This window comes from Thalassophryne amazonica, chromosome 12, assembly GCF_902500255.1.
Source record: "Thalassophryne amazonica chromosome 12, fThaAma1.1, whole genome shotgun sequence".
NCBI lineage: Eukaryota > Metazoa > Chordata > Actinopteri > Batrachoidiformes > Batrachoididae > Thalassophryne > Thalassophryne amazonica.
In genome coordinates, this window is record NC_047114.1 from 101,494,890 (window position 1) to 101,521,987 (window position 27,098).

The window sequence follows — 27,098 nt, forward strand, 5'->3', positions numbered from 1 at the left end:
GAAGTCCTGAGCAGTTTGTCTCACCAGGCGCTGGAAGGGCAGCTTGTGGATCAGCAGCTCAGTGCTTGAGGACCACAATGTAAATAAGCATCCGTATTGGAAGCGTTCTTGTGTTGTCCTTGGCGGTATTTTTATGTATTCTTATATAATTTTATTGCCGAATAAAATAAAATTAAATTCTGGTAACAGTGGATTTCTGGTAGCGGCGGATCTCTCTCAGCGCCACGGTGCCGTGAGGCTTCTTCACACCGACGTTGAAGCTTCTGCAATTGTTCGCCAAATGCACGTATCGTATCACAGCGGCCACCGCGTTGTAATCCAGAATGGCCGCGGGACACAAAATGACGTGACCGATACGTCACATGAAAACCCTCTATTAAGGGACTCTAGACAGCCAGGACCTAAAGACCAGACAGACCGGGCTGAGCAGGGCCCAGGTGGACACTGGAGTTCTTGGCTCCAGACAAACTCCGTACGGCACTGACACGGTTCAGACAAACTCCGTACGGCACTGACACGGTTCCTCTCAGAGACGCGGTGGAAATTCAAGGACTTCTGAGCACAAATAAAGCAGAAAAAAACACAAAGTCAAATAAATTTCTAATGTTTTATTTCTTTTTAGCAGTCAAATTACATATTTGAAAAGTTTCTGCACCTTTAAATACGACAGCATCCATGTTAGCATTAGCATTTTTAATAGCACCATTAGCATGTGCACACATTAGCATACATGCAAAGGCTAATGGATTAGCATTAGCACATTTATGAAGTAGCGCATTCTGATGCCATTTAAACTTGTGCTTTCTCTGGTTTTGAGCCTCTTTTCGCAGCGTTTACTGATGTCGCGGTCTTTTTTATTTGCCCGTCCCTCCTGGACGCCTCCCTGCTGCATGCTGGGACATCAGCGGTGATTTTGGCACCAGCCAGGTCACGGCCGTCTGCTCCGGGAGCGGCTCCTCTGGTCTGGCTACTTTCACCGTGTTTTTGCCGTACAGCCGCCTCTCGTACCGCAGCAGCTGGTCCCAGAAGCCGGTGTTCAGTCGGATGGAAGGTCGAACCTCCTGCACCCAGCGGTGCGCCTGGCGGAGCGTGACACCCCAATAACGCATCAGGTACGCCATCACCAGGGCCGGCGAGCGGCTCATCCCGGCGGCACAGTGCACCAGTGTACTGCCTGACCGGTTACCATGGATACGCTCAGCCACGCGATCAAAGTGGTCACCCAGGCGAGCGCTTGGCAGGTCGCAGACGGGCACGCGGATGCATTCTACGCCCAGATACAGCGGGCAGGTGTGGCAGAGTGTGGCGTTGACAATCAGGGTGATTCCCTTCTGGGCCACCAGAGCCGGGTTGAGGGTGGCGTCGGCTCCGCCCAGGAACAGGGTCGGTGTGATCTGAGAGACCGCCATGAAGCTGCAAGAGAAAATATGACGGTTTTATTAGCGCATAACAACCAAACATCCATCTGAGTTAGCCTAGCTTAGCATAAAACAAACCATCCCGCCTCCGCCGCCAAAATAAGAGTTGAGCTGCTGGTGAGACTGAGGATGAACACGTGGAAGTGTTGTTGTAACAAACCAGTCTGGGACCAGGTGCCGCCACATCCACCACGACACCCGGTCCATCCCCACGTCTCCACCGGCTGAACCGTGGGCGTGTCCTTGACGTCTCCAGCAGCTGGGGTCCTCAGCACTGAGGCTCCTGTGTGCTGGATCACGTGCACAGAAACTCACCACATGTTCAAAACCTGGTGTCCACTCTGCGATTCTTCCCATCATGCAGCTGTCGTTTCAGGTCAGAGGTCAGTGTCTAAGTCTCAAAGGCACACGGTAACACGTGGAAGCTGTTTTTTTGGGGGGTTTTTTGTTACCTTGGCGGTCTCCGAGCGTCAGCGTGCAGCAGACCTCAGATCAGCGTGTCCATAAAGGGCAGTGAGACACCGACAGCCAATCAGAGTGCAGCTTAAATTTAGCCTCACAGTCTGACGTCACGTCTCAAATAAATCATTTAAACTGAAGAAACTATGAAATGATAAACACACAAACGTGCTTTTTTAAAAACAGAATTTGCTGTCATCACAAAAACAAAAACTTTAATTATCGTTTCTTTAACTGTTGACACCAAAAATTAACTTATCAAAAATACGCTATAAATGGAATATTTTTAAATTAATATTTATATATTAACTTTATGGATTGCAGCACGTGAAATCCGGGAGAGATGACCTTTGACCTCTGGCGTGTTTTAAAGATCTTGGTCCAGTGACACAGCGATGGTGAGACATCAGCGATTTGGGTTCCAGGTGAGCTAAAATAACGTTGGCGGCCACTTAACTAAATTAATATCGTAACAAGTCCAGCAGAAGTCATGTGACAATGTTCTCAGTGAACAATGACCAAAACAAAGCCGCATCACATCATTATGACATCATCAGAGGGTGGCGTGTGGACAGAGACGGACACACAGATGGACAACAAACAGTCACACGGAGCCACCGAAGCACCGGATCGTTTTCCAGCATGGAAATAAATCCTTAGAATTCCAAATGTATCCACATTTTAAGTCATTCAGTGAATTGATTTTTATTTTATTTTATTTTGTCATTTTTGTTCTGTGTGGAATAAACATTTTTATGTCTGCACATATGTAATAACTAACACACATATAAAAGTTATTCACCCTATTGACGTATCCCATAATCCCTTACGCGCCAGAGAGTCGCTGCAGTCAAACAACATATAGAGAATCAACATGATGACAGTTGTAAATGAATATTATACTACAAAAATGTAATTTTTTTATGCTTTTTGTCACGTTAATAAGAGACTGCTGCATGACACCCTGAAAACTTGCTAAAACAATTATAACAAATAATCTGTGTCTGCTACATTTAATCTGCGTGGAATTTAATAAATGCAAACTGAATTTCAGACATATTATATATATTAGTCTGGAACAAAGAGGACAAACTGTGTTGTAAAGAACAATAATCAAGATGTTAAAGAGCAAACTTCACTTTCCCCAGAACAACATGAACAGGAAGCGATTGTAGCTCAGAGCAGCTCCCATTGAAAATAACAGAGAGACAGACTGTGATTCTCACATGTTTACATAAAATAAACACAATAACAACGTCTATAAACCCAGAGAATATATTCACGAGAGTTTTAGGCACAATATAAACATAGTTTTATGTTGTGATGTTAATGGTGTTGTCCGTGTGCAGCGGTTAAAGTGCAGCGTGATCAGAACGTCTCAATGCAGATCTCAATGTTACTGAGATCTCACAGCGCGGCGAACTCTCCAAGGTTTTGCAGGATTTGAAACGTCAATAGGGTGAATTGAATGAATGAATGAATGAATGAATGAAAACTGTTTATTTCGAACATTTGATACAACAACAATTACAAGATAGATCAGTAAAGACAACAACAAAAAAGTTCCTACTGTGTACCCAACATGTCCGAAAAGGGGTAGGGTGAAGCATCAGCTTATTTATCCCTACCCCTTCTTCCCCACAACCAGTAATACCCTTTGCCACATATACACATAGATTCCTACTCACCTAAACCGATATCAATATATATATATATATATATATATATACATACACATACATATATACATACACACATCAACATACATACACATATACATACACATATATACACATATATATACACAAACATAAATATACACCTACACATACCTACTTACATACAAAATACTATATATTTACAAGCCGAAGCAAAAAACACAAACACCCTAACCCTCATTACCCTTCCTCCTCCCTATTGTTGGGAAAGTGTAAGTACACGGACCCACAACAGGGGGCGCAAATGAACGGACAATAGAATAGGTCAAATAACAACACTTTACTGTTGCGAACGTGCACAACAAACACAACAGATTCCACAATAGATCAAAGGTCAAATTACAAGGTGTCGTGTGGGCAGGCTCGAAGATAGGAGACGTCTGTCCAAAGCAGAACCGGAACCACACGATTTCCTCCGCCACCAGACCCCGGGAATACTGGAGCCGCCAAGTCCCGAACTCCCAGGTGGCCACTGCCTCCGCGTGTCGGACCTGGTACTGCTGGCGAGGAACAAAAACACAATTAAACGTGGGTGCGTCTGCACCCAGCAATCTGCACGGCAGGGAAGCTACCTCCACCTCTCGTTGGAGAAAAAGTCTGTTATCACTCACAAAAATCACAACAAAAATGGCTTTCTATCAAGCAGTCAGGCTGAGGATATTACCTTTCAGGTAGAACGATATCTCGGCAAAGAGGTGGAGATGACGTCTTGCTGATATACCGATGCAGATCAGATGAGTGGTGACAGCTGTCACAGGTGATGAGTGTCAGCTGTCACCCCGGCTGCTCCTGTGAGGAGGCAGCGCCCTCTGGTGCCTGGAGCCCGCACTCCAGGCAGGGTGCCCTCTGGTGGTGGTGGGCCAGCAGTACCTCCTCTTCAGCAGCCCACACAACACCTATACCCAGAAAAAACCATATTTTTGTACCGCTGTTTGAACTGGTTCATGCTTGGACATTGCTTGAGCCCCACTCCCAATCTGTTCCACATCCTCACCCCACAGACAGAAATACAGAAACCTTTTAATGTTGTTCGTGCCCACTGATGCTTTAAATTAAATTTCCCCCTCAGACTGTAATCCCCTGATCTGTTAAAAAACATATTTTTAATATTTGCTGGAAGTAAATTGTTTATTGCTTTATACACAATTTGTACTGTTTGAAAATGAACCAAGTCTGTGAATTTTAAGAATTTGGATTGTAAAAATAGTGGATTTGTATGATCTCTATAGCCAGTATTATGAATAATTCTTATAGCTCTTTTCTGCATTACTGATAGTGATTGTGTTGTACCTTTATAAGTATTACCCCATACCTCTGCACAGTACTGTAAATATGGTAAAACCAGTGAGCAGTAAAGAATGCGGAGTGAGTTGTGGTCCAGAATATGTTTCGCTTTGTTTAGAACTGAAATGCTTCTTGACAGTTTACTTTGTATATGTTTTATATGAGTCTTCCAGTTTATCTTATCATCTATTATCACCCCCAGAAACTTATTTTCATGTACCCTTTCAATATCTACCCCATCGACTTGTAACTGAACCTGTATGTCTGTATTACAATAGCCAAATAACATGTATTTTGTTTTACTTAAGTTTAATGATAATTTATTTCTGTCAAACCATATTTTCAATTTTCCCATTTCTATACTGATCCTCCTCAGTAACTCCTGCAAATCTCCCCCTGAACAAAAAATGCTTGTGTCATCTGCAAATAATACTCATTTTAATATTTTGGAAACATTGACAATATCATTTATATAAATTAGAAACAGTTTTGGACCCAATACTGACCCCTGTGGGACGCCACAAGCATTGTCCAAGCATGATGATGTATATTCCCCCAACTTCACAAACTGTTTTCTGTTACTTAAGTAGCTTCTCACCCAGTGCAACACCAACCCCCTAATCCCATACTGTTCAAGTTTATTGATTAATATGTCATGATTAATTGTATCAAAAGCCTTTTTAAGGTCTATAAATATTCCAACTGAATGTAATTTGTGGTCTATGGCGTTTGTAATCTCCTCAACTGATTCTACTAATGCAAGTGATGTTGAACTATGTGCTCTGAATCCATATTGACTATCAGTAAGTAATTTATGTTTATTTATGAATTTGTCTAATCTATTATTGAATAACTTTTCTAATAATTTGGAAAATTGTGGAAGCAAAGAAACAGGTCTATAATTTGTGAAGTGGTGTCTATCCCCAGTCTTATACAGCGGCACAACCTTAGCTATTTTCATTTGATTGGGAAATTTACCGGTTTGAAATGATAAGTTACAGATGTATGTTAATGGTTCTACAATCCATTCAATGACCTGTTTTACCACCACCACATCAATTTCATTTAAATCGGTAGATGTTTTATATTTACAATTATTCACAATGTCTATAATTTCTTTTCCATCCACTGCTGTGAGGAACATTGAACAGGGATTTCTTTCTATGAGATTATTATCCCAATCCTCAGGTTGGGAATCGGGAATTTTTTCTGCCAAGCTTGGTCCAATATTTACAAAAAAATTATTAAAACCGTTGACTACCTCATCCTTATTTTCCTTCTTGACATTATTATCAATGAAATACTGAGGGTAACTCTGTTTTTTATTACCATTTTTGATAATGCTATTTAATATATCCCATATTCCTTTAATATTGTTTTTGTTATTATATAATATGTTACTATAATATTCCTTCCTACATACCCGTATAATATTAGTTAATCTGTTTTTGTATTTCTTATATCACTGAATTAACACTGTGACGAGTAGAAAAGGCACATTGATGGAGTCGGTCAGTGAGTTCACCCTGAACAGGCCGCCAGGCCACAAGAGGGCGCTGTAAATGTGTTCCATAATGCATAACACAAAATGGCTGACGCACATCCAAAATGTCCGTGTAACTATCTGATCTTAACGTAACTGCTTTTCAAAATGGCTGACACAAAAAATGTCATATTTGGTAAAACTATCTGATCTTTTATAGATGTTTAATTCATAAAACCAATCAGCATGATGGAACACACTGTTTTTATTGTGTGACACTACAGACATGAACACACCATGGACAGACAGCCGCCTATTTTCGCCTCACTTTGCAGCCACCTCACACTGATTCAAGCCAGGTTAAGCACCACCCATAAGGAGGTGTCTTAGGCTGAAGAAACAAAATGTAGCGCAGAGTGGAAATCTGGGTTCTGTGTTCCAGGTGTTTGCATGTGACCTGGTGAAAGGACCCCAGTGCTGAGATGATTCTCTGTATCACTGTAACAACTCTTTACAATACAACTAAACTTTGAAGTCTGTTTCATGTCCAGTTCTTTGAAGATCACTCACCGTGATAAAAGAACCGACCAGAAATGGTGTTTCCACCCAGTTAACGGTGAGATTATGGTGAATTTGAGGCCTTTTTACCAATTTGGGACGGCTGATTCTTCAATACTGAACATCGTGGCCACATTTGAAGGTAAGCAGAAGCCTTTTTCTAAAGTTCTGCTGAGCTAAGGCTCATAAATTGTTCAGTGTTGAACGGATCTGCGGTCATGATTCTGGTATGATAAATTGATGGATGGATGTTGAATTAATATTGTTGACCGGAGTTTTTGCACTGAGAAGGAGTTATCAAAAACCAGCCAGTGTGCTGCGGGTTTCTAGTCCTTGGTTGGTGTACACGATCCAGAAATTCAGGTTAAATTTTGTATATAGTGGGTTCAAGTCCAAGAATACGGCCATTGTGCAGTGTTCTAACCATGGGGCTGGGTGTCCCAGTCGGATAGCGCTTCGCAAAAAATGCTCACCGGTGTCCTGATAATGCTAAATGTTTGTCTGTCACATGAGTTTAGCTGGCGAGTGTGTTTCTTTGTCTGTCGAGAGTGAGTGTGGGGTGGGGGGGAGAGGTATTTCTTTGTTCAAGTGAGTGACTAAGTTGTATCTTTTGTTTGTGTGCACATAGAAAGATTTCGGTAACTTAGCAATGGGGGGAGGGGGGGTTGAAACAGCCGGCGGGCTGCGTTGATTTGTTATAACCCACCGAAATCCTTCATTCTTCTGATTATTTGTTTAGAGGGATATTTAGTTTTGAGGGAGGTGGTACGGCGGTATTAGACGAGGAATGCGGGTTAATTCGTCGTGGAATGTTAAAGTGATGTTCAGTTAGGGGGTGATGATTTGCGAGTAGTTGTGCCGCCATTAGCTGCTAACCAATAGCTAAAACGTGGTTTGCGTATGGTCGCCATTAGCCGCTAATGATAGCGGCTAATCAGCTAAATGGTCTTAAATAAACTAACGTCGTTTTGCATCCGATGGTATAAATTCACATTGATCAAGTGGATAGCTTCTCGGACGGAAACAAGTTGTCCGCGTGATGATATTACAAACTTAGAATACTTTAAGCGGTTAGATTTGGTACGGCAACAGTTAGCCAACACTGCTTTATCCTAGCTTTCGTTAACACTTACGCACGTAGCCGATTACCCATTGTTTTTTGGTGAGGTATCCGCTGGAAGTGTGAGTGAAAATGCTAGTGATTAAGCAACATTAGTCCATACGGTCCGAAAATGGTTAAAACCAGTTTTTCATTTTAATCTTTTTACTCAGATGCTTGTCGTCAGTGAGAACAAAAACAGGAAGTGTTGTAGGACATCTTCCTCGCTGTTTTAATTTGTTGAACAACTGTGTGAGCTGCTGCCATCTGTTGGCGATATCGTATCATTTGCACTTGGTGTTGCAGCCATTTGTCGGTGAAGTAAATAAAATCACATCGTATTTGGTTTGAAAAAAACAACAGGTTTATATTCCTAGAAACGACTGTGCTTAAAATAAAGAAATTGAATTAATAAAAAGATATAAAATAAATAAACGATTGGGTGCTAAAAAATAAAATGAAGAAATTTAATTAAATAAACTAAAAATAAATAATAGAAAAATAAAGATTAATAAATAAAATAACAAAAATATAATAATAATAATTATTATAGTAAAAACAAAAAAGATGGACGTGTACTTGTAACTCATATAATGTAATGAGAGGGGCGTTGCTTAATGCGGCTGTGAAGTTTCTGTTGCAGGATCCAATTTGATGTGTGACCAGAACCTGTGGAAGTCGGAGTCTGGCGGCTGAGGAAGCAACACAAACAGCCTGAAGGAAAGGGTTAGTATTGGTAAGTACGGATTGTGGTCAGAGAGTTACAGTTATAATGAGAGAATGCGATTACTGATTATTATTATTATTATTATTATTAATATCAATATAATTCATTGAAGTGTTGTTATGTAAAGTAGTAAGTTTCTTTGGTTATTGTTATGGCCTTATGATACAAGGCAAATTGCATGTGAAGTAATAAGGTCTGTATACAAATACAAGGGCTGTCAATAAAGTAAGGGTCCTTTTTATTTTTTTCAAAAACTATATGGATTTCATTCATATGTTTTTATGTCAGACATGCTTGAACCCTCGTGCGCATGCGTGAGTTTTTCCACGCCTGTCGGTGACGTCATTCGCCTGTGAGCACTCCTTGTGGGAGGAGTCAGTCCAGCCCCTCGTCAGGAATTCCTTTGTCTGAGAAGTTGCTGAGAGACTGGCGCTTTGTTTGATCAAAATTTTTTTCTAAACCGGTGAGACACATCGAAGTGGACATGGTTCGAAAAATTAAGCTGGTTTTCAGTGAAAATTTTAACGGCTGATGAGAGATTTTGAGGTGATTCTGTCGCTTTAAGGACTTCCCACGGTGCGAGACGTCGCTCAGCGCTCTCAGGCAGCGTCATCAGCCTGTTCAAGCTGAAAACCTCCACATTTCAGGCTCTATTGATCCAGGACGTCGTGAGAGAACAGAGAAGTTTCAGAAGAAGTCGGTTTCAGCATTTTATCTGGATATTCTACTGTTAAAGGAGATTTTTTTAATGAAAGACGTGCGGATGGATCCGTGCGTCGGGACGCAGCCGACGCGGTGCGGCGGCACAGGAAAAAACACCTCTGTGTTGATAACCATTTGTAAAATCCAGGCGGCTTTTGATGGCTTTCAGTGGAGTGAGTATATGAGAAATTGTTTAACAGGCAGGACATGTTCCAACTTGTCCTTAAGGCTTTCAACAGAGGTGTTTTTCCTGTGGCGGAGCATTGCGGCGGCTGCATCCCGACGCACGGACCCGTCCGCACGTCTTTCATTAAAGAAATCTCCTTTAACAGTGGAATATCCGGATAAAATGCTGAAACCGACTTCTTCTGAAACTTCTCTGTTCTCTCACGACGTCCTGGATCAATAGAGCCTGAAATGTGGAGGTTTTCAGCTTGAACAGGCTGATGACGCCGCCTGAGAGCGCTGCGCGACGTCTCGCACCGTGAAAAGTCCTTAAAGCGACAGAATCACCTCAAAATCTCTCATCAGCTGTTAAAATTTTCACTGAAAACCAGCTTAATTTTTTGAACCGTGTCCACTTCGATGTGTCTCACAGGTTTAGAAAAAATTTTGATCAAACAACGCGCCAGTCTCTCAGCAACTTCTCAGACAAAGGAATTCCGACGAGGGGCTGGACGACTCCTCCCACAAGGAGTGCTCACAGGCGAATGACGTCACCGACAGGCGTGGAAAAACTTGCGCATGCGCACGAGGGTTCAAGCATGTCTGACGTAAAAACATATGAATGAAATCCATATAGTTTTTGAAAAAAATAAAAAGGACCGTTACTTTATTGACAGCCCTCGTATAAACTGTTTATGGAGCGCCTAGATTGATTATGAATATTTTTGTGGATTAATTAACATGTATGATAGAATAAAAATACAATCGTGATGAAACTACTCATTTCAAACCAGTTTGATATTTATATTCATATTATAGATATATTATATGAATAGTTTATTTCTTTCATTTCATATATATATATATATATAATGTGTGCTTGCCATTTGTGTCTGTTGATGGACTGTGAGGCTAGAAGTTTTATAATGTTTCTTATATAAGTAATGATGACAATAGATAAATAATCAAATATTATGAATAAAAACATGGCTGAAACCCATGTTAAAGATATTAAAGATTGTTGATGGGCAGACAGTGTTGTGTGGGCCGCTGAAGAGGAGGTACTGCTGGCCCACCACCACAAGATGGCGCCCTGCTTGAAGTGCGGGCTTCAAGCACGAGAGGGCGTCGGGGCAACCAGGAGTGACAGCTGTCACTCATCATCCGTACCAGCTGTCACTCATTCAGTACTCATCACCACCACCATAAAGGCCGGACTGCAACTCCACCTCCTCGCCGAGAAATCAACTACCAATCAGGTAATTTTCTCTGCTGACTCAAAACATTGAGTAATAATCTGAACTTCTTTTGCAGCCGTTATCCTGTGGTGTTTGCCTTATCTGTGGGATTGGCGTTTGGTGTGATCAGCGACGGCTTCGCTTCACACTCCAACCAGATAATCAATCAATTCAATCAATTTTTTTATATAGCGCCAAATCACAACAAACAGTTGCCCCAAGGTGCTTTATATTGTAAGGCAAGGCCATACAATAATTATGTAAAACCCCAACGGTCAAAACGACCCCCTGTGAGCAAGCACTTGGCTACAGTGGGAAGGAAAAACTCCCTTTTAACAGGAAGAAACCTCCAGCAGAACCAGGCTCAGGGAGGGGCAGTCTTCTGCTGGGACTGGTTGGGGCTGAGGGAGAGAACCAGGAAAAAGACATGCTGTGGAGGGGAGCAGAGATCGATCACTAATGATTAAATGCAGAGTGGTGCATACAGAGCAAAAAGAGAAAGAAACAGTGCATCATGGGAACCCCCCAGCAGTCTACGTCTATAGCAGCATAACTAAGGGATGGTTCAGGGTCACCTGATCCAGCCCTAACTATAAGCTTTAGCAAAAAGGAAAGTTTTAAGCCTAATCTTAAAAGTAGAGAGGGTGTCTGTCTCCCTGATCTGAATTGGGAGCTGGTTCCACAGGAGAGGAGCCTGAAAGCTGAAGGCTCTGCCTCCCATTCTACTCTTACAAACCCTAGGAACTACAAGTAAGCCTGCAGTCTGAGAGCGAAGCGCTCTATTGGGGTGATATGGTACTACGAGGTCCCTAAGATAAGATGGGACCTGATTATTCAAAACCTTATAAGTAAGAAGAAGAATTTTAAATTCTATTCTAGAATTAACAGGGAGCCAATGAAGAGAAGCCAATATGGGTGAAATATGCTGTCTCCTTCTAGTCCCCGTCAGTACTCTAGCTGCAGCATTTTGAATTAACTGAAGGCTTTTCAGGGAACTTTTAGGACAACCTGATAATAATAATTACAATAGTCCAGCCTAGAGGAAATAAATGCATGAATTAGCTTTTCAGTATCACTCTGAGACAAGACCTTTCTAATTTTAGAGATATTGCACAAATGCAAAAAAGCAGTCCTACATATTTGTTTAATATGCGCATTGAAGGACATATCCTGATCAAAAATGACTCCAAGATTTCTCACAGTATTACTAGAGGTCAGGGTAATGCCATCCAGAGTAAGGATCTGGTTAGACACCATGTTTCTAAGATTTGTGGGGCCAAGTACAATAACTTCAGTTTTATCTGAGTTTAAAAGCAGGAAATTAGAGGTCATCCATGTCTTTATGTCTGTAAGACAATCCTGCAGTTTAGCTAATTGGTGTGTGTCCTCTGGCTTCATGGATAGATAAAGCTGGGTATCATCTGCGTAACAATGAAAATTTAAGCAATACCGTCTAATAATACTGCCTAAGGGAAGCATGTATAAATTGAATAAAATTGGTCCTAGCACAGAACCTTGTGTAACTCCATAATTAACTTTAGTCTGTGAAGAAGATTCCCCATTTACATGAACAAATTGTAATCTATTAGACAAATATGATTCAAACCACCGCAGCGCAGTGCCTTTAATACCTATGGCATGCTCTAATCTCTGTAATAAAATTTTATGGTCAACAGTATCAAAAGCAGCACTGAGGTCTAACAGAACAAGCACAGAGACGAGTCCACTGTCCGAGGCCATAAGAAGATCATTTGTAACCTTCACTAATGCTGTTTCTGTACTATGATGAATTCTAAAACCTGACTGAAACTCTTCAAATAGACCATTCCTCTGCAGATGATCAGTTAGCTGTTTTACAACTACCCTTTCAAGAATTTTTGAGAGAAAAGGAAGGTTGGAGATTGGCCTATAATTAGCTAAGATAGCTGGGTCAAGTGATGGCTTTTTAAGTAATGGTTTAATTACTGCCACCTTAAAAGCCTGTGGTACATAGCCAACTAACAAAGATAGATTGATCATATTTACTATCGAAGCATTAAATAATGGTAGGGCTTCCTTGAGCAGCCTGGTAGGAATGGGGTCTAATAGACATGTTGATGGTTTGGATGAAGTAACTAATGAAAATAACTCAGAACAATCGGAGAGAAAGAGTCTAACCAAATACCGGCATCACTGAAAGCAGCCAAAGATAACGATACGTCTTTGGGATGGTTATGAGTAATTTTTTCTCTAATAGTTAAAATTTTGTTAGCAAAGAAAGTCATGAAGTCATTACTAGTTAAAGTTAATGGAATACTCAGCTCAATAGAGCTCTGACTCTTTGTCAGCCTGGCTACAGTGCTGAAAAGAAACCTGGGGTTGTTCTTATTTTCTTCAATTAGTGATGAGTAGAAAGATGTCCTAGCGTTACGGAGGGCTTTTTTATAGAGCAACAGACTCTTTTTCCAGGCTAAGTGAAGATCTTCTAAATTAGTGAGACGCCATTTCCTCTCCAACTTACGGGTTATCTGCTTTAAGCTGCGAGTTTGTGAGTTATACCACGGAGTCAGGCACTTCTGATTTAAAGCTCTCTTTTTCAGAGGAGCTACAGCATCCAAAGTTGTCTTCAATGAGGATGTAAAACTATTGATGAGATACTCTATCTCCCTTACAGAGTTTAGGTAGCTACTCTGCACTGTGTTGGTATATGGCATTAGAGAACATAAAGAAGGAATCATATCCTTAAACCTAGTTACAGCGCTTTCTGAAAGACTTCTAGTGTAATGAAACTTATTCCCCACTGCTGGGTAGTCCATCAGAGTAAATGTAAATGTTATTAAGAAATGATCAGACAGAAGGGAGTTTTCAGGGAATACTGTTAAGTCTTCTATTTCCATACCATAAGTCAGAACAAGATCTAAGATATGATTAAAGTGGTGGGTGGACTAATTTACTTTTTGAGCAAAGCCAATAGAGTCTAATAATAGATTAAATGCAGTGTTGAGTGTTGTGTGGGCCGCTGAAGAGGAGGTACTGCTGGCCCACCACCACCAGAGGGCGCCCTGCCTGGAGTGCGGGCTCCAGGCACCAGAGGGCGCTGCCGCCGACGAGGGCTGCCAGGGTGACAGCTGTCACCCATTACTGGACACAGCTGACTGCACTCAGGACGGAGGTATATCAGCAGGACAGCGTCTCCACCTCAGTGCCGAGATATCGCCTTGAGATTAAGGTAACCTTCTCTGCAAGCTCATATTGAAGACTCTGATAAACCTTGGTAAACCTTTTCAGGACAGCTGACTACAGAAAGCTACTTGCTTGGATAAGTACTCACCTTTCCTGCTTCATTGTAACAAGAGGTGGAGGCGGCTTCTCCCCTCTCCGTCTACTGGGTGCTGTCGCATCCATACCTGTGTGTTTGTGCTCTTTCCCGCCAGCAGTACCGGATCCGACGAGCGGAGGCAGTGGCCACCTGGGAATTCGGGACTTGGCGGTTCCAGTACTTCTGGGGTTCGGTGGCAGAGGAAATCTGGGTGGTTCCGGTTCGACTAGGACGGACGCCTCCTACCTTCGAGCCTGCCCACACGACACCAGCAGATTTCGGCTTCAAACTCCAAATTATTAATTGTTGTATTGGTTGTGCTCTTTTCACAACAGTAAAACTTGTTATTCACCTTTCTCCATTGTCCGTTCATTGCGCCCCCTGTTGTGGGTCCGTGTACCTACACTTTCACAACAGTTGAGGCTGTCATTCTCAGCATCTGTGTGGATGTTAAAATCGCCCACTATAATTATCTGATCTGAGCTAAGCACTAAGTCAGACAAAAGGTCTGAAAATTCACAGATAAACTCACAGTAACGACCAGGTGGACGATAGATAATAACATATAAAACTGGTTTTTGGGACTTCCAATTTGGATGGACAAGACTAAGAGACAAGCTTTCAAATGAATTAAAGCTCTGTCTGGGTTTTTGATTAATTAATAAGCTGGAATGGAAGATTGCTGCTAATCCTCCTCCTCGGCCCGTGCTACGAGCATTCTGACAGTTAGTGTGACTCGGGGGTGTTGACTCATTTAAACTAACATATTCATCCTGCTGTAACCAGGTTTCTGTTAGGCAGAATAAATCAATATGTTGATCAATTATTATATCATTTACCAACAGGGACTTAGAAGAGAGAGACCTAATGTTTAATAGACCACATTTAACTGTTTTAGTCTGTGGTGCAGTTGAAGGTGCTATATTATTTTTTCTTTTTGAATTTTTATGCTTAAATAGATTTTTGCTGGTTGTTGGTGGTCTGGGAGCAGGCACCGTCTCTACGGGGATGGGGTAATGAGGGGATGGCAGGGGGAGAGAAGCTGCAGAGAGGTGTGTAAGACTACAACTCTGCTTCCTGGTCCCAACCCTGGATAGTCACGGTTTGGAGGATTTAAGAAAATTGGCCAGATTTCTAGAAATGAGAGCTGCTCCATCCAAAGTGGGATGGATGCCGTCTCTCCTAACAAGACCAGGTTTTCCCCAGAAGCTTTGCCAATTATCTATGAAGCCCACCTCATTTTTTGGACACCACTCAGACAGCCAGCAATTCAAGGAGAACAGGCGGCTAAACATGTCACTCCCGGTCCGATCGGGGAGGGGCCCAGAGAAGATAAGTGGTTAGACAGGAGCTGCACGAGTGTGTGATTGGAGGTGGAGGTTCTCCCTCCTTTACTGAATACAGACTGTGGGATTACTGAGTGTGCAACCTCACACTCATCTGGACTGTTTCTGTTTTCTGCCAGCAGTACCGGGTCTGACTGCTGAAGACAGCGGCCACCTGGGGCGCAGGGCTTGGCGGCTCCGGTGTTCTTCAGCTCCGTTGGCGGTGGAAGCTGTGTGGATCCGGCTCTTCTCTCGCCAGGCGTCTTCTATCGTCGAGCCTGCCCACACGTCACCTGGTGTATGATTGACAGTCACTGTATTGTTATTGTCTGTACATCGTTGTGTGATTCACAACATTAAATTGTTACTTTTTGGCTTATCCATTGTCCGTTTATTAACGCCCCCTGTTGTGGGTCCGTGACACGACACTTTCACAACAGGATTTCTCGGACAGCATCATGGATCCCGAGGGGCGTCAACCATCGCTTGAACAGCCAACGGAAGAGCGAGGTGCACCAGCGCCAGCAGGAGGCGTGTTGGGTGAGCTGCAGCACATCTTAACCGCCTTTACCGCTCGGTTGGACTTAGTTACCGAGCAGAGCAGTGTTCTCAATCGTAGGACGGAGGCTCTCACCGCCCAGGTGGAAGCGCGTGCTCAGGGCGCTGCTGCAGCACCTCCTCCTGCTGACCGTGTGCCAGAAACAGACATTCCGCTGGTCGTTTAACGAACCCCCCCACCTTCCCCTGAAGCATACATAAGTCCTCCGGAGTCGTACGGAGGCTGTGTGGAGACGTGCGTGGACTTCTTGATGCAGTGCTCGCTCGTCTTTTCACAGCGTCCCGTCATGTACGCAGCAGACGCCAGCCGGGTGGCTTATGTGATCAATTTGCTTCGAGGAGAGGCATACGCCTGGGCTACGGCGCTTTCGGAGCAGAATTCACGGCTCCTAACAGTTTATACTGAGTTTGTGAGGGAGTTCCGACAGGTATTCGACCACCCTCATAGAGGCGAGACCGCTTCAAGTGTGCTGCTATTGATACGGCAGGGGCGTCGGAGCGCAGCGAAGTATGCAGTCGATTTCCGCATCGCGGCAGCGCGAGCCGGCTGGAATGCTGTTGCGCTCCGCGCCGCCTTTGTAAATGGACTGTCTCTGGCCCTTAAGGAGCACCTGGTGGCGAAGGACGAGCCGCGGGATTTAGATGGGCTTATCGACCTGGTTATACGGTTAGACAACCGATTAACGGAACACCGACGGGAACGAGACGAGGGGCGTGGCCAGGCACAAGCCGTCCCTCTTCCTCCCGGGTCCTAAAGGAAGCCGACTTCCCCACGCTCCACTGCCAGGGCTCTCCACGTGACAACAGCTCTCCCTGCTGCCGTTGCTATGGAAACGAGCAGGGCCAAAAAACGATCAGTTCAGAGACAAAGGAGGCTGATCCGGGGAGAGTGTTTTCTCTGCAGCTCTACCGAGCACATACAGAGAGAATGCCCCAAACGGTCAAAACAACAGCAATCGTCCTTAGAGACTGGGCTAAGGGTGGGTCACAACACCCACGTGGGGAAACCCCGACGATCTGCACGAATCCCCGTCACGATCCTGAGTGGGGATCTAACCCTTCACGCCCCAGCACTGGTGGACACGGGGTCAGAGGGGAATCTGCTGGATAGCAGATGGGCAAAAGAGGTTGGGCTCCCTCTAGTGGCCTTACCGTCACCATTGTCAGTGCGGGCGCTAGATGGCACCCTTCTTCCACTAATCACACACCAGACACAGCCAGTGACATTGGTGGTGTCTGGGAATCACAGGGAGGAGATTGTGTTTTATGTAACACCTTCTACCTCCCGAGTGATTTTGGGTTTTCCATGGGTGTTAAAACACAATCCCCGGATTGATTGGCCGTCTGGGGTTGTGGTTCAGTGGAGCGAAACCTGCCACCGGGAGTGTTTAGGATCCTCGGTTCCACCCGGTGTGACTGCTAAGGAGGAGATTTCAGTCCCCCCCAATCTGACGGCGGTGCCGGCCGAGTACCACCACCTTGCTGACGTCTTCAGCAAGGATCTGGCACTCACGCTGCCCCCGCACCGTCCGTACGATTGTGCCATTGATTTGATACCGGGCGCTGAGTACCCGTCCAGCAGGCTGTACAACCTCTCACGTCCGGAACGCGAATCAATGGAGACCTACATCCGGGACTCGTTAGCTGCCGGGTTGATCCGGAACTCCACCTCCCCGATGGGTGCTGGTTTCTTTTTTGTGGGCAAGAAGGACGGCGGATTCCGTCCATGCATTGATTACAGAGGGCTGAACGAGATCACGGTTCGCAACCGATACCCGTTACCTCTGTTGGATTCAGTGTTCACGCCCCTGCATGGAGCCCAAATTTTCACGAAATTGGATCTTAGGAATGCTTATCACCTGGTTCGGATCCGGGAGGGAGACGAGTGGAAGATGGCATTTAACACCCCGTTAGGTCACTTTGAGTACCTGGTCATGCCGTTCGGCCTCACCAATGCGCCCGCGACGTTCCAAGCATTGGTTAATGACGTCTTGCGGGACTTCCTGCATCGGTTTGTCTTCGTATATCTAGACGATATACTCATCTTTTCTCCGGATACTGAGACCCATGTCAAGCATGTACGTCAGGTCCTACAGTGGTTGTTGGAGAACTGGCTGTTTGTGAAGGGCGAGAAGTGTGAGTTCCACCGCACTTCTTTGTCCTTCTTGGGGTTCATCATCTCCTCCAACTCCGTCGCCCCTGATCCGGCCAAGGTTGCGGCGGTGAGAGATTGGCCCCAACCAACGAACCGTAGGAAACTACAACAGTTCCTCGTTTTTGCAAATTTCTACCGGAGGTTCATCAAGGGCTATAGTCAGGTAGTTAGCCCCCTGACAGCCCTGACCTCCACAAAAGTCCCCTTCACCTGGTCGGATCGGTGCGAAGCCGCATTTAGGGAGTTGAAACGCCGGTTCTCGACTGCACCGGTTCTGGTGTAGCCCGATCCCAAGCGCCAGTTTGTTGTTGAAGTGGATGCCTCTGACTCAGGGATAGGAGCCGTGCTGTCCCAGAGCGGGGAGTCCGACAAGGTTCTCCATCCATGTGCCTACTTTTCCCGCAGGTTGACCCCAGCTGAACGGAACTATGACATCGGCAATCGGGAACTTCTTGCGATGAAGGAGGCTCTTGAGGAGTGGAGACACCTGTTGGAGGGAGCATCGGTACCATTTACGGTTTTCACGGACCATCGGAACCTGGAGTACATCCGGACCGCGACGCGTCTGAACCCCAGGCAAGCCCGCTGGTCGCTGTTCTTCGGGCGTTTTGACTTCCGGATCACCTACCGCCCCGGGACAAAGAACCAACGATCTGACGCCCTGTCCCGGGTGCACGAAGAATAGTGAGTGTGTGATTGGAGGTGGAGGTTCTCCCTCCTTTACTGAATACAGACTGTGGGATTACTGAGTGTGCGACCTCACACTCATCTGGACTGTCTCTGTTCTCTGCCAGCAGTACCGGGTCTGACTGCTGAAGACAGAGGCCACCTGGGGCGCAGGGCTTGGCAGCTCCGGTGTTCTTCAGCTCCGTTGGCGGTGGAAGCTGTGTGGATCCGGCTTTTCTCTCGCCAGGCGTCTTCTATCGTCGAGCCTGCCCACACGTCACCTGGTAAAAAATAGATAAATAAATAAAATATATTGCTTGACAACTAACCATCCCTGGCTGAAAATGTTTTTTTAATAAAATCTATCTTTGACATTAACCACCCAATAAAGTCTGACTACTATTAGGGATGCACCAACCCAGTTTATCACTTCCAATCCGATCCCGATGTTATTTGCCGACGCGGGTTGAGGAGCAGACCTGCGTCTGACTGAACCCAGCGCTAAATAAACAGAAAGTGGTTCCAAAAACAAAACATTTATTTCCCTTTCTGTGCAATAATTGTGTACAACATAATATATGGTTTGTCTGGCGGAGTGAAGGACGGCGCGCTCTCCAGCGCCCAAAGGGATCGAAGCCCGGCGCTTCTGGACTCAAATTCACCGCCAAACACCCCCCAGGTGGACACGACAAACTGACTCTGTGAAGGATAGAGGTGAGGTAAGTCAACAGCTACAACTAATATCCTACAAAGGCACACACTATCAGCAACACATTCAGGTCTGAATTTAAGCTTTATGTAAATGAGCAGCTTCTCACAACAGGTGGAGGATCATCTGTCCGCACGCCACGGCAGTGAGAAGCGAGCTGCACAGTTCTCATCAATGTTCAAATATACTGCGTAACAAAATACCAAATTACTATTAACACTTATTCAGACAATCAATCACCTCTGATGTGTGCTGACAGCATGCGTCCCTCACCCGTCCTCCTTCACAGGCACGATGTGTCAAACCCAGGCGCGGTCCTCAGCGTCTCACAATCGAACGTCACAAGGTCGAGTTCCCGGCAATTCTGCTTGAATCACTCATGGCTTAAATGCAGAACGCCATCTCATTATCTGCTTCAGCTGAAAGTCTTTAAGTCTGCACGTGAACATCCTCCACAAGTGCAGCCAATAATGTTGATGAGGGTGAAGGACTCTTCTGCCAGCACCTTCTCCACAGACAAAAACCAGTTTGCATACCACCTGGAGAGCAAAGAAAAGAAAACAACACAAAAACATCAAGCCAAACCCCCCAACACACAACACCCGATACCTGACAATGACAATGATGACAATGGCAATGATTTATTCTCTAGAAAGGCACCCGTGGTGGGGTATGAGAGAACTACATAAGGTACACAATACATACATATAAAATAACAAATAGAAGCATGCAATCACAGACAATACAGGCGATTCAGACATACACAAAATAAACATAAAATAAATAACATCAAATAAAATAGAAAAGAAAAAAGAATGAGGGAAAAAAAGAAATAATAGTAATAATAAAAATTAAAAATAATAATAATAATCAGTTTACACTTTCTATATGGAGAACCAAATTTGTTCCAAGTAGATGTTAATTACATGAGGTACAGCTTCATAATATACAATATTAATAAAATATAAGTAGATTATGCCACGGTGCGAAGAACTTTATACAAGGGGAAAAAAGAAAGGAAAAAGAAAAAAAAAGAAACAGGTCAGACAGTTAGTGTTTTTATGGGCTTTAGCCACATAATCAGGGTTCAGGAGATGGCACGACTAGAAATAACGAGCAACACTCCAGCCAAAGTATTTACAGAGAGCTAAGCATATATAGAAACAAAAACTATGTACAGAAAAAAAGGAGCCATTTGCTTGACTAGTGTCATATTTGGTTGTGAGATTAGACAAAACCAACAGCTGAGATTACTACCTCTAGAGAGGTGATAGGACTAGTTTAGGGCAACATTAAATTTGTTAATAATAATGGTACAGAACTTAGCAAGGTTTGAAAGCTCTGAGGTGCAATTTGAGTTAAATAGTTCTTCCATTTTCAGGGTATTGGGTCTCTTAAGGAAATATTTATTAAGGAATTTTTTACGTTCAGCTTCGAAGAAAAGACATTCAAATATATAATGGAATTCATCACCAATGTGACGCTTGACACAAAGTGGACACAACCTTTCATGTCTAGGAATATTGGTGTAACGCTCTGTTGTTACTGGCAACTTGTTGTTACAACATCTGAATTTGGTCAAATTTATCCTTTCCTTAAAATCTAGTAAACGCAGATATTGCTCTAACCCTGGGGTATGCTTGAATATTCTGTATGATACGTAGGCAGTTGAATAGTTAATTTCAGACAAGGTTTGTTCAAAAATGTCACTGATTTTCTGTGCAACCGCTTTTTTGAACCAAGAGGGATTAATATTTTCTTCATGCCATAAAAAGGTCATACCAAGATTATCTAACAGTGATTTGATCTTTTGTTTCCATGGGGTGGTATAAACATCACTGTTTGACATATTAAATAAGAGGCGATAAACAGTACAGGAAAGTTTTGAAATCTTGCCTGATTTTAGCCTTAGCCAGAAGTTTAACATTCGGTTTTAAAGAGAAAAGACAGCACTCTCTGTCTGTCTGTCTCTCCTTTTCAGTTTCACTGGAGCTTTATTGATATGGGAGACACTGTCAAAGCAAGTGTTACAGAGTAAAAATTAAGTCCTCTGTCTCTCTCTGTCTGTCTCTCGCTTGCTCGCTTTCTCTCTCCCTCCATCTCTCTCTCTCTTTTTCTTTCTCTCTCACTGCTTTCATGCTGCACAAACTTTGAACTTTTTGGAAGCATGAAGCCTTTCAACTCTAGAATAGGTGTATCATCAACGATGCTCACGCGCAGGACTTTGATGGAAACTTTTCCCTTTTCAGCAGAGTCTCTGTGTTCGGTTTCTCCTCCTCAGCTGCATGCTGATGTGGCTTTTCATGACGTTTAACACCCTTAGAACAGTGATGTGGTCGGTCCCATCCCTAACTAGTGTACCATGTCTCCTTGGAGTATTTAATACAATCTTGCATAGAACCATATAAACTTCAAAATTTTTGAAAATTACTACAGGAGGTACACAGGATTTCTCAAGAGCTTGTCACCCACAGATCCAACAAGGCCATTGTCAGAATTGAGCACAATATCTGCAATTTTTCTAAGGGCCTTACGCCAGGAAATACAAATCTCATTGTAGTCAATATGACATAAAAAAAAAATCACTGAATGATACATTAAACTGTTTCCAAGATTGACCGATCTAACCATACTTGACATTCTTGACTACAAAACTAATACAAATCCTATATTTTTGTTTCAAAAGAAGGCTGTAAGAATTATTAGTAAGAAACTATATTGTGAGCCGATAATTCCATTGGTTGTCCAGTTGCATAGGTTGAAATTTTTGGATTTGATTGACTGTCATAATACAAATTATGTTAAAAGTAAAAAATAAACTTCTCCCACATGTCCAGGACATTTAAAATGAGGGATTCCAGTTGTTATTTATGAGGAACATTATTATTTCAGAAATCTAAGATTCAAACTAGCCTTTAAACATCACAAATATCCTCTTTTTTGCCATTAAATGCAATATCAAATCCTGAGACATAATTTTCATGTATTTCAATGAGATTTTGAAAAGCCTTTTTTGGTGGGAACTAGCAGGGTTATAACATCATTTTTCCCAAGATAATATCTGATACCACTTTATTTTAACTTAATTAACAGGTCATTGATGTGTACAGAGAACAGAGTGGGAGAAAGAACATAGTGAGACCATTTTATTTTAAGTACCTGATTGGTGGACATAAAAAATAATAACAAGTACAATATGAGAAATGAGTCATTCCATGAAAATGGCAGAATCTGAGTCACTCTCATCTCTCTTGAGGTATATTTCATCTATTGGGTCACCAAAATTTATATTTTAGCAGCTTGATATAAACTTTGAAATATGTCCTTTAAAACATTATAAAAACAAGAACTAAATGTTTATCTTTTTATGACAAATAAAAACATTTTTTTCAGTTGACACCACCCATTTTGTCATGTCCCTCATGACCTCAATGAAAGTATATTCTGAAAATACCAAATAAAAATATTAAAAAGGTCAAAACATTCAACCAAAACATTTGTTTGTGCTTTTTACTGGTGATGTTTTTGTTTAATTTATTCATTAAAACACACATTATTTAGTTCTGTACCTAATCCTGAAAGAAAGGAGAGATACCTGCAGAGTGAACGTGAGAGAAGGAAAAAGAATGTAAAGGTAAGACAAAAGAAAGCAATCAAAGACATGAGTGAAAGAGTAGTCCAGATCAGGGAGATCAGCCAGAGCAGCTCCACAGCAGAGATCTTCGAGGTTAGGACAACGGGAAGTTTACAGTGATGTCGATATGCTGTTGTTTTTACTTTAGGTCAATAAAACTCAATTCACTTTGCAATTTATATCTGTTGTCCTTCTTATGGCTGCATAATGAAATATATATAATAAAAAATCCTACACACTGAATTTGTCTTTTTCCTGGTTCTCTCCCTCAGCCCCAACCAGTCCCAGCAGAAGACTGCCCCTCCCTGAGCCTGGTTCTGCTGGAGGTTTCTTCCTGTTAAAAGGGAGTTTTTCCTTCCCACTGTAGCCAAGTGCTTGCTCATAGGGGGTCGTTTTGACCGTTGGGGTTTTTCTGTAATTATTGTATGGCCTTGCCTTACAATATAAAGCGCCTTGGGGCAACTGTTTGTTGTGATTTGGCGCTATATAAATAAAATTGATTTGATTTGAATTTGAAAGTAATGTTTGTTGACTACTGTCTAAAATGTGGAAAGATATCATAAGATCATTGATTTTGATGAGAATATTTCAACTACACTACAATTTGATGAAAAATCCCAAGAGTGCTTTCACACATAAGCACATTTCAGACGTTAGGATAAAAAAAATGAAGATTTTATGTTACTTTTATATTTAAAGTTATTGAATCAGTGTGGGGGACATCTGATAATATAAAAATATTAATTTCTTTAAACATACATGTAATGACCATCTTCAGACAGCTTCCATAGTGCACATAACGGGGTTTAAGAATAACAGAGACCACATTTTAAAATGATGACCAAAAATAATAATCAATCTAATGCCTGAGATGGGAAAATATTTTTGTGATAATTAAATATCTCCTTAATGCTGCGGGACATAGATACAAATAACACAATTTGGTTAAAAAAAAAAAAAAGTGAAAATGTTGAAGTCCAATTCTGAGCATTCTCATGGAATGACTCAAAATACTTCTAATAATTTTCAAAACAGTTTGCTGTAGTTCACTTTATCAAAAGTTTTAGTTTCATCAATCATGGTCACAAAAACATTACTTTTCTTGTAGTTATAATAACTTACGACCTCATTCATGGCAACGGTACACTGAGTAGTGGAGACACCTGGTTTAAAACCAAACTGCAGGTCACAGCTCACCAAGGCTTCTTTTTATTTGACTGCAATAATGATAACAATTTTTGCAATAATAGTGATCAAGATAATGGCACAATAATTATTTGAATTGGACTCAATATTAAATCGGTGTGGAGCACATATCATATGATCAGACTGCGTACCTCCATCTCCATCAGATTTACCATGTTTCAGTTGATGAACTATTTTGGAAACTTCATGTACAGAGATTATATACTCAATTCCAATACCCTTATTAATTCTATTTGAAATGTTCCTCATATATATATATATATATATATATATATATATATATATATATATATATATATATATATATATATATATATATATATATATATATATACACACACAGATGTCGCAAGATTTGAGGGAGCGTGCAATTGGCATGCTGACAGCAGGAATGTCAACCAGAGCTGTTGCTCGTGTATTGAATGTTCATTTCTCTACCATAAGCCGTCTCCAAAGGCGTTTCAGAGAATTTGGCAGTACATCCAACCAGCCTCACAACCGCAGACCACGTGTAACCACACCAGCCCAGGACCTCCACATCCAGCATGTTCACCTCCAAGATCGTCTGAGACCAGCCACTCGGACAGCTGCTGGAACAATCGGTTTGCATAACCAAAGAATTTCTGCACAAACTGTCAGAAACCGTCTCAGGGAAGCTCATCTGCATGCTCGTCGTCCTCATCGGGGTCTCGACCTGACTCCAGTTCGCCACCGACTTGAGTGGGCAAATGCTCACATTCGCTGGCGTTTGGCACGTTGGAGAGGTGTTCTCTTCACAGATGAATCCCGGTTCACACTGTTCAGGGCAGATGGCAGACAGCGTGTGTGGCGTCGTGTGGGTGAGCGGTTTTCTGATGTCAGTGTTGTGGATCGAGTGGCCCATGGTGGCGGTGGGGTTATGGTATGGGCAGGCGTCTGTTATGGACGAAGAACACAGGTGCATTTTATTGATGGCATTTTGAATGCACAGAGATACTGTGACGAGATCCTGAGGCCCATTGTTGTGCCAACATCCAAGAACATCACCTCATGTTGCAGCAGGATAATGCACGGCCCCATGTTGCAAGGATCTGTACACAATTCTTGGAAGCTGAAAATGTCCCAGTTCTTGCATGGGGCCGGCATACTCACCGGACATGTCACCCATTGAGCATGTTTGGGATGCTCTGGACCGGCGTATACGACAGCGTGTACCAGTTCCTGCCAATATCCAGCAACTTCGCACAGCCATTGAAGAGGAGTGGACCAACATTCCACAGGCCACAACTGACAACCTGATCAACTCTATGTGAAGGAGATGTGTTGCACTGCATGAGGCAAATGGTGGTCACACCAGATACTGACTGGTATCCCCCCCCAATAAAACAAAACTGCACCTTTCAGAGTGGCCTTTTATTGTGGGCAGTCTAAGGCACACCTGTGCACTAATCATGGTGTCTAATCAGCATCTTGATATGGCACACCTGTGAGGTGGGATGGATTATCTCAGCAAAGGAGAAGTGCTCACTATCACAGATTTAGACTGGTTTGTGAACAATATTTGAGGGAAATGGTGATATTGTGTATGTGGAAAAAGTTTTAGATCTTTGAGTTCATCTCATACAAAATGGGAGCAGAACCAAAAGTGTTGCGTTTATATTTTTGTTGAGTGTATATATATATATATATATATATATATATATATATATATATATATATATATATATATATATATATATATATATATACAGTGAGGAAAATAAGTATTTGAACACCCTGCAGTTTTGCAAGTTCTCCCACTTAGAAATCATGGAGGGGTCTGAAATTTTCATCTTAGGCGCATGTCCACTGTGAGAGACATAATCTAAAAAAAAAAAATCTGGAAATCACAATGTATGATTTTTTAATAATTTATTTGTATGTTACTGCTGTAAATAAGTATTTAAACACCTGTGAAAATCAATGTTAATATTTGCAATTACAGAGGTCAAACATTTCCTGTAGTTTTTCACCAGGTTTTCACACACTGCAGCAGGGATTTTGGTCCACTCCTCCATACAGATCTTCTCCAGATCTTTCAGGTTTGGAGTTTCAGCTCCCTCCAAAGATTTTCTATTGAGTTCAGGTCTGGAGACTGGCCAGGCCACTCCAGGACCTTGACATGATTCTTACGGAGCCCCTCCTTAGTTGTCCTGGCTGTGTGTTTGGGGTCACTGTCATGCTGGAAGACCCAGCCATGACCCATCTTCAATGTTCTTACTGAGGGAAGGAGGTTGTTTGCCAAAATCTCGCAATACATGACCCCATCCATCCTCCCCTCCAAACGGTGCAGTCGTCCTGTCCCCTTTGCAGAAGAGCACCCCCAGAGTATGATGTTTCCACCCCCATGCTTCACGGTTGGGATGGTTTTCTTGGGGTTGTTCTCATCCTCTACATCAAATCAAATCAAATGAAATCAATTTCATTTATATAGTGCCAAATCACAACAAACAGTTGCCCCAAGGCGCTTTATATTGTAAGACAAGGCCATACAATAATTACGTAAAAACCCCAACGGTCAAAACGACCCCCTGTGAGCAAGCACTTGGCTACAGTGGGAAGGAAAAACTCCCTTTTAACAGGAAGAAACCTCCAGCAGAACCAGGCTCAGGGAGGGGCAGTCTTCTGCTGGGACTGGTTGGGGCTGAGGGAGAGAACCAGGAAAAAGACATGCTGTG

The 27,098-nt window shown here is 42.7% G+C and overlaps 1 protein-coding gene across 2 annotated transcripts in view; it reads right to left on the reverse strand.

Moving 5' to 3' along the window:
* Window positions 1–588: 588 nt before the first annotated feature.
* Window positions 589–27,098, reverse strand: part of si:ch1073-184j22.2 (dual specificity protein phosphatase 18) — a 45,661-nt gene continuing 19,151 nt past the window's right edge. The window contains exons 1-2 of one of the 2 annotated variants that reach the window (XM_034183913.1): window positions 1,871–1,987; window positions 589–1,413 (exon numbers count right to left, since the gene is read on the reverse strand). In XM_034183913.1, coding sequence (XP_034039804.1) covers window positions 855–1,409 — 555 coding nt within the window. In that variant the 5' untranslated portion in view covers window positions 1,410–1,413; window positions 1,871–1,987 and the 3' untranslated portion in view covers window positions 589–854. Of the gene's footprint in view, window positions 1,414–1,870; window positions 1,988–27,098 lie in introns of those variants that run through there. The other variant, XM_034183912.1, reaches the window with a different exon arrangement.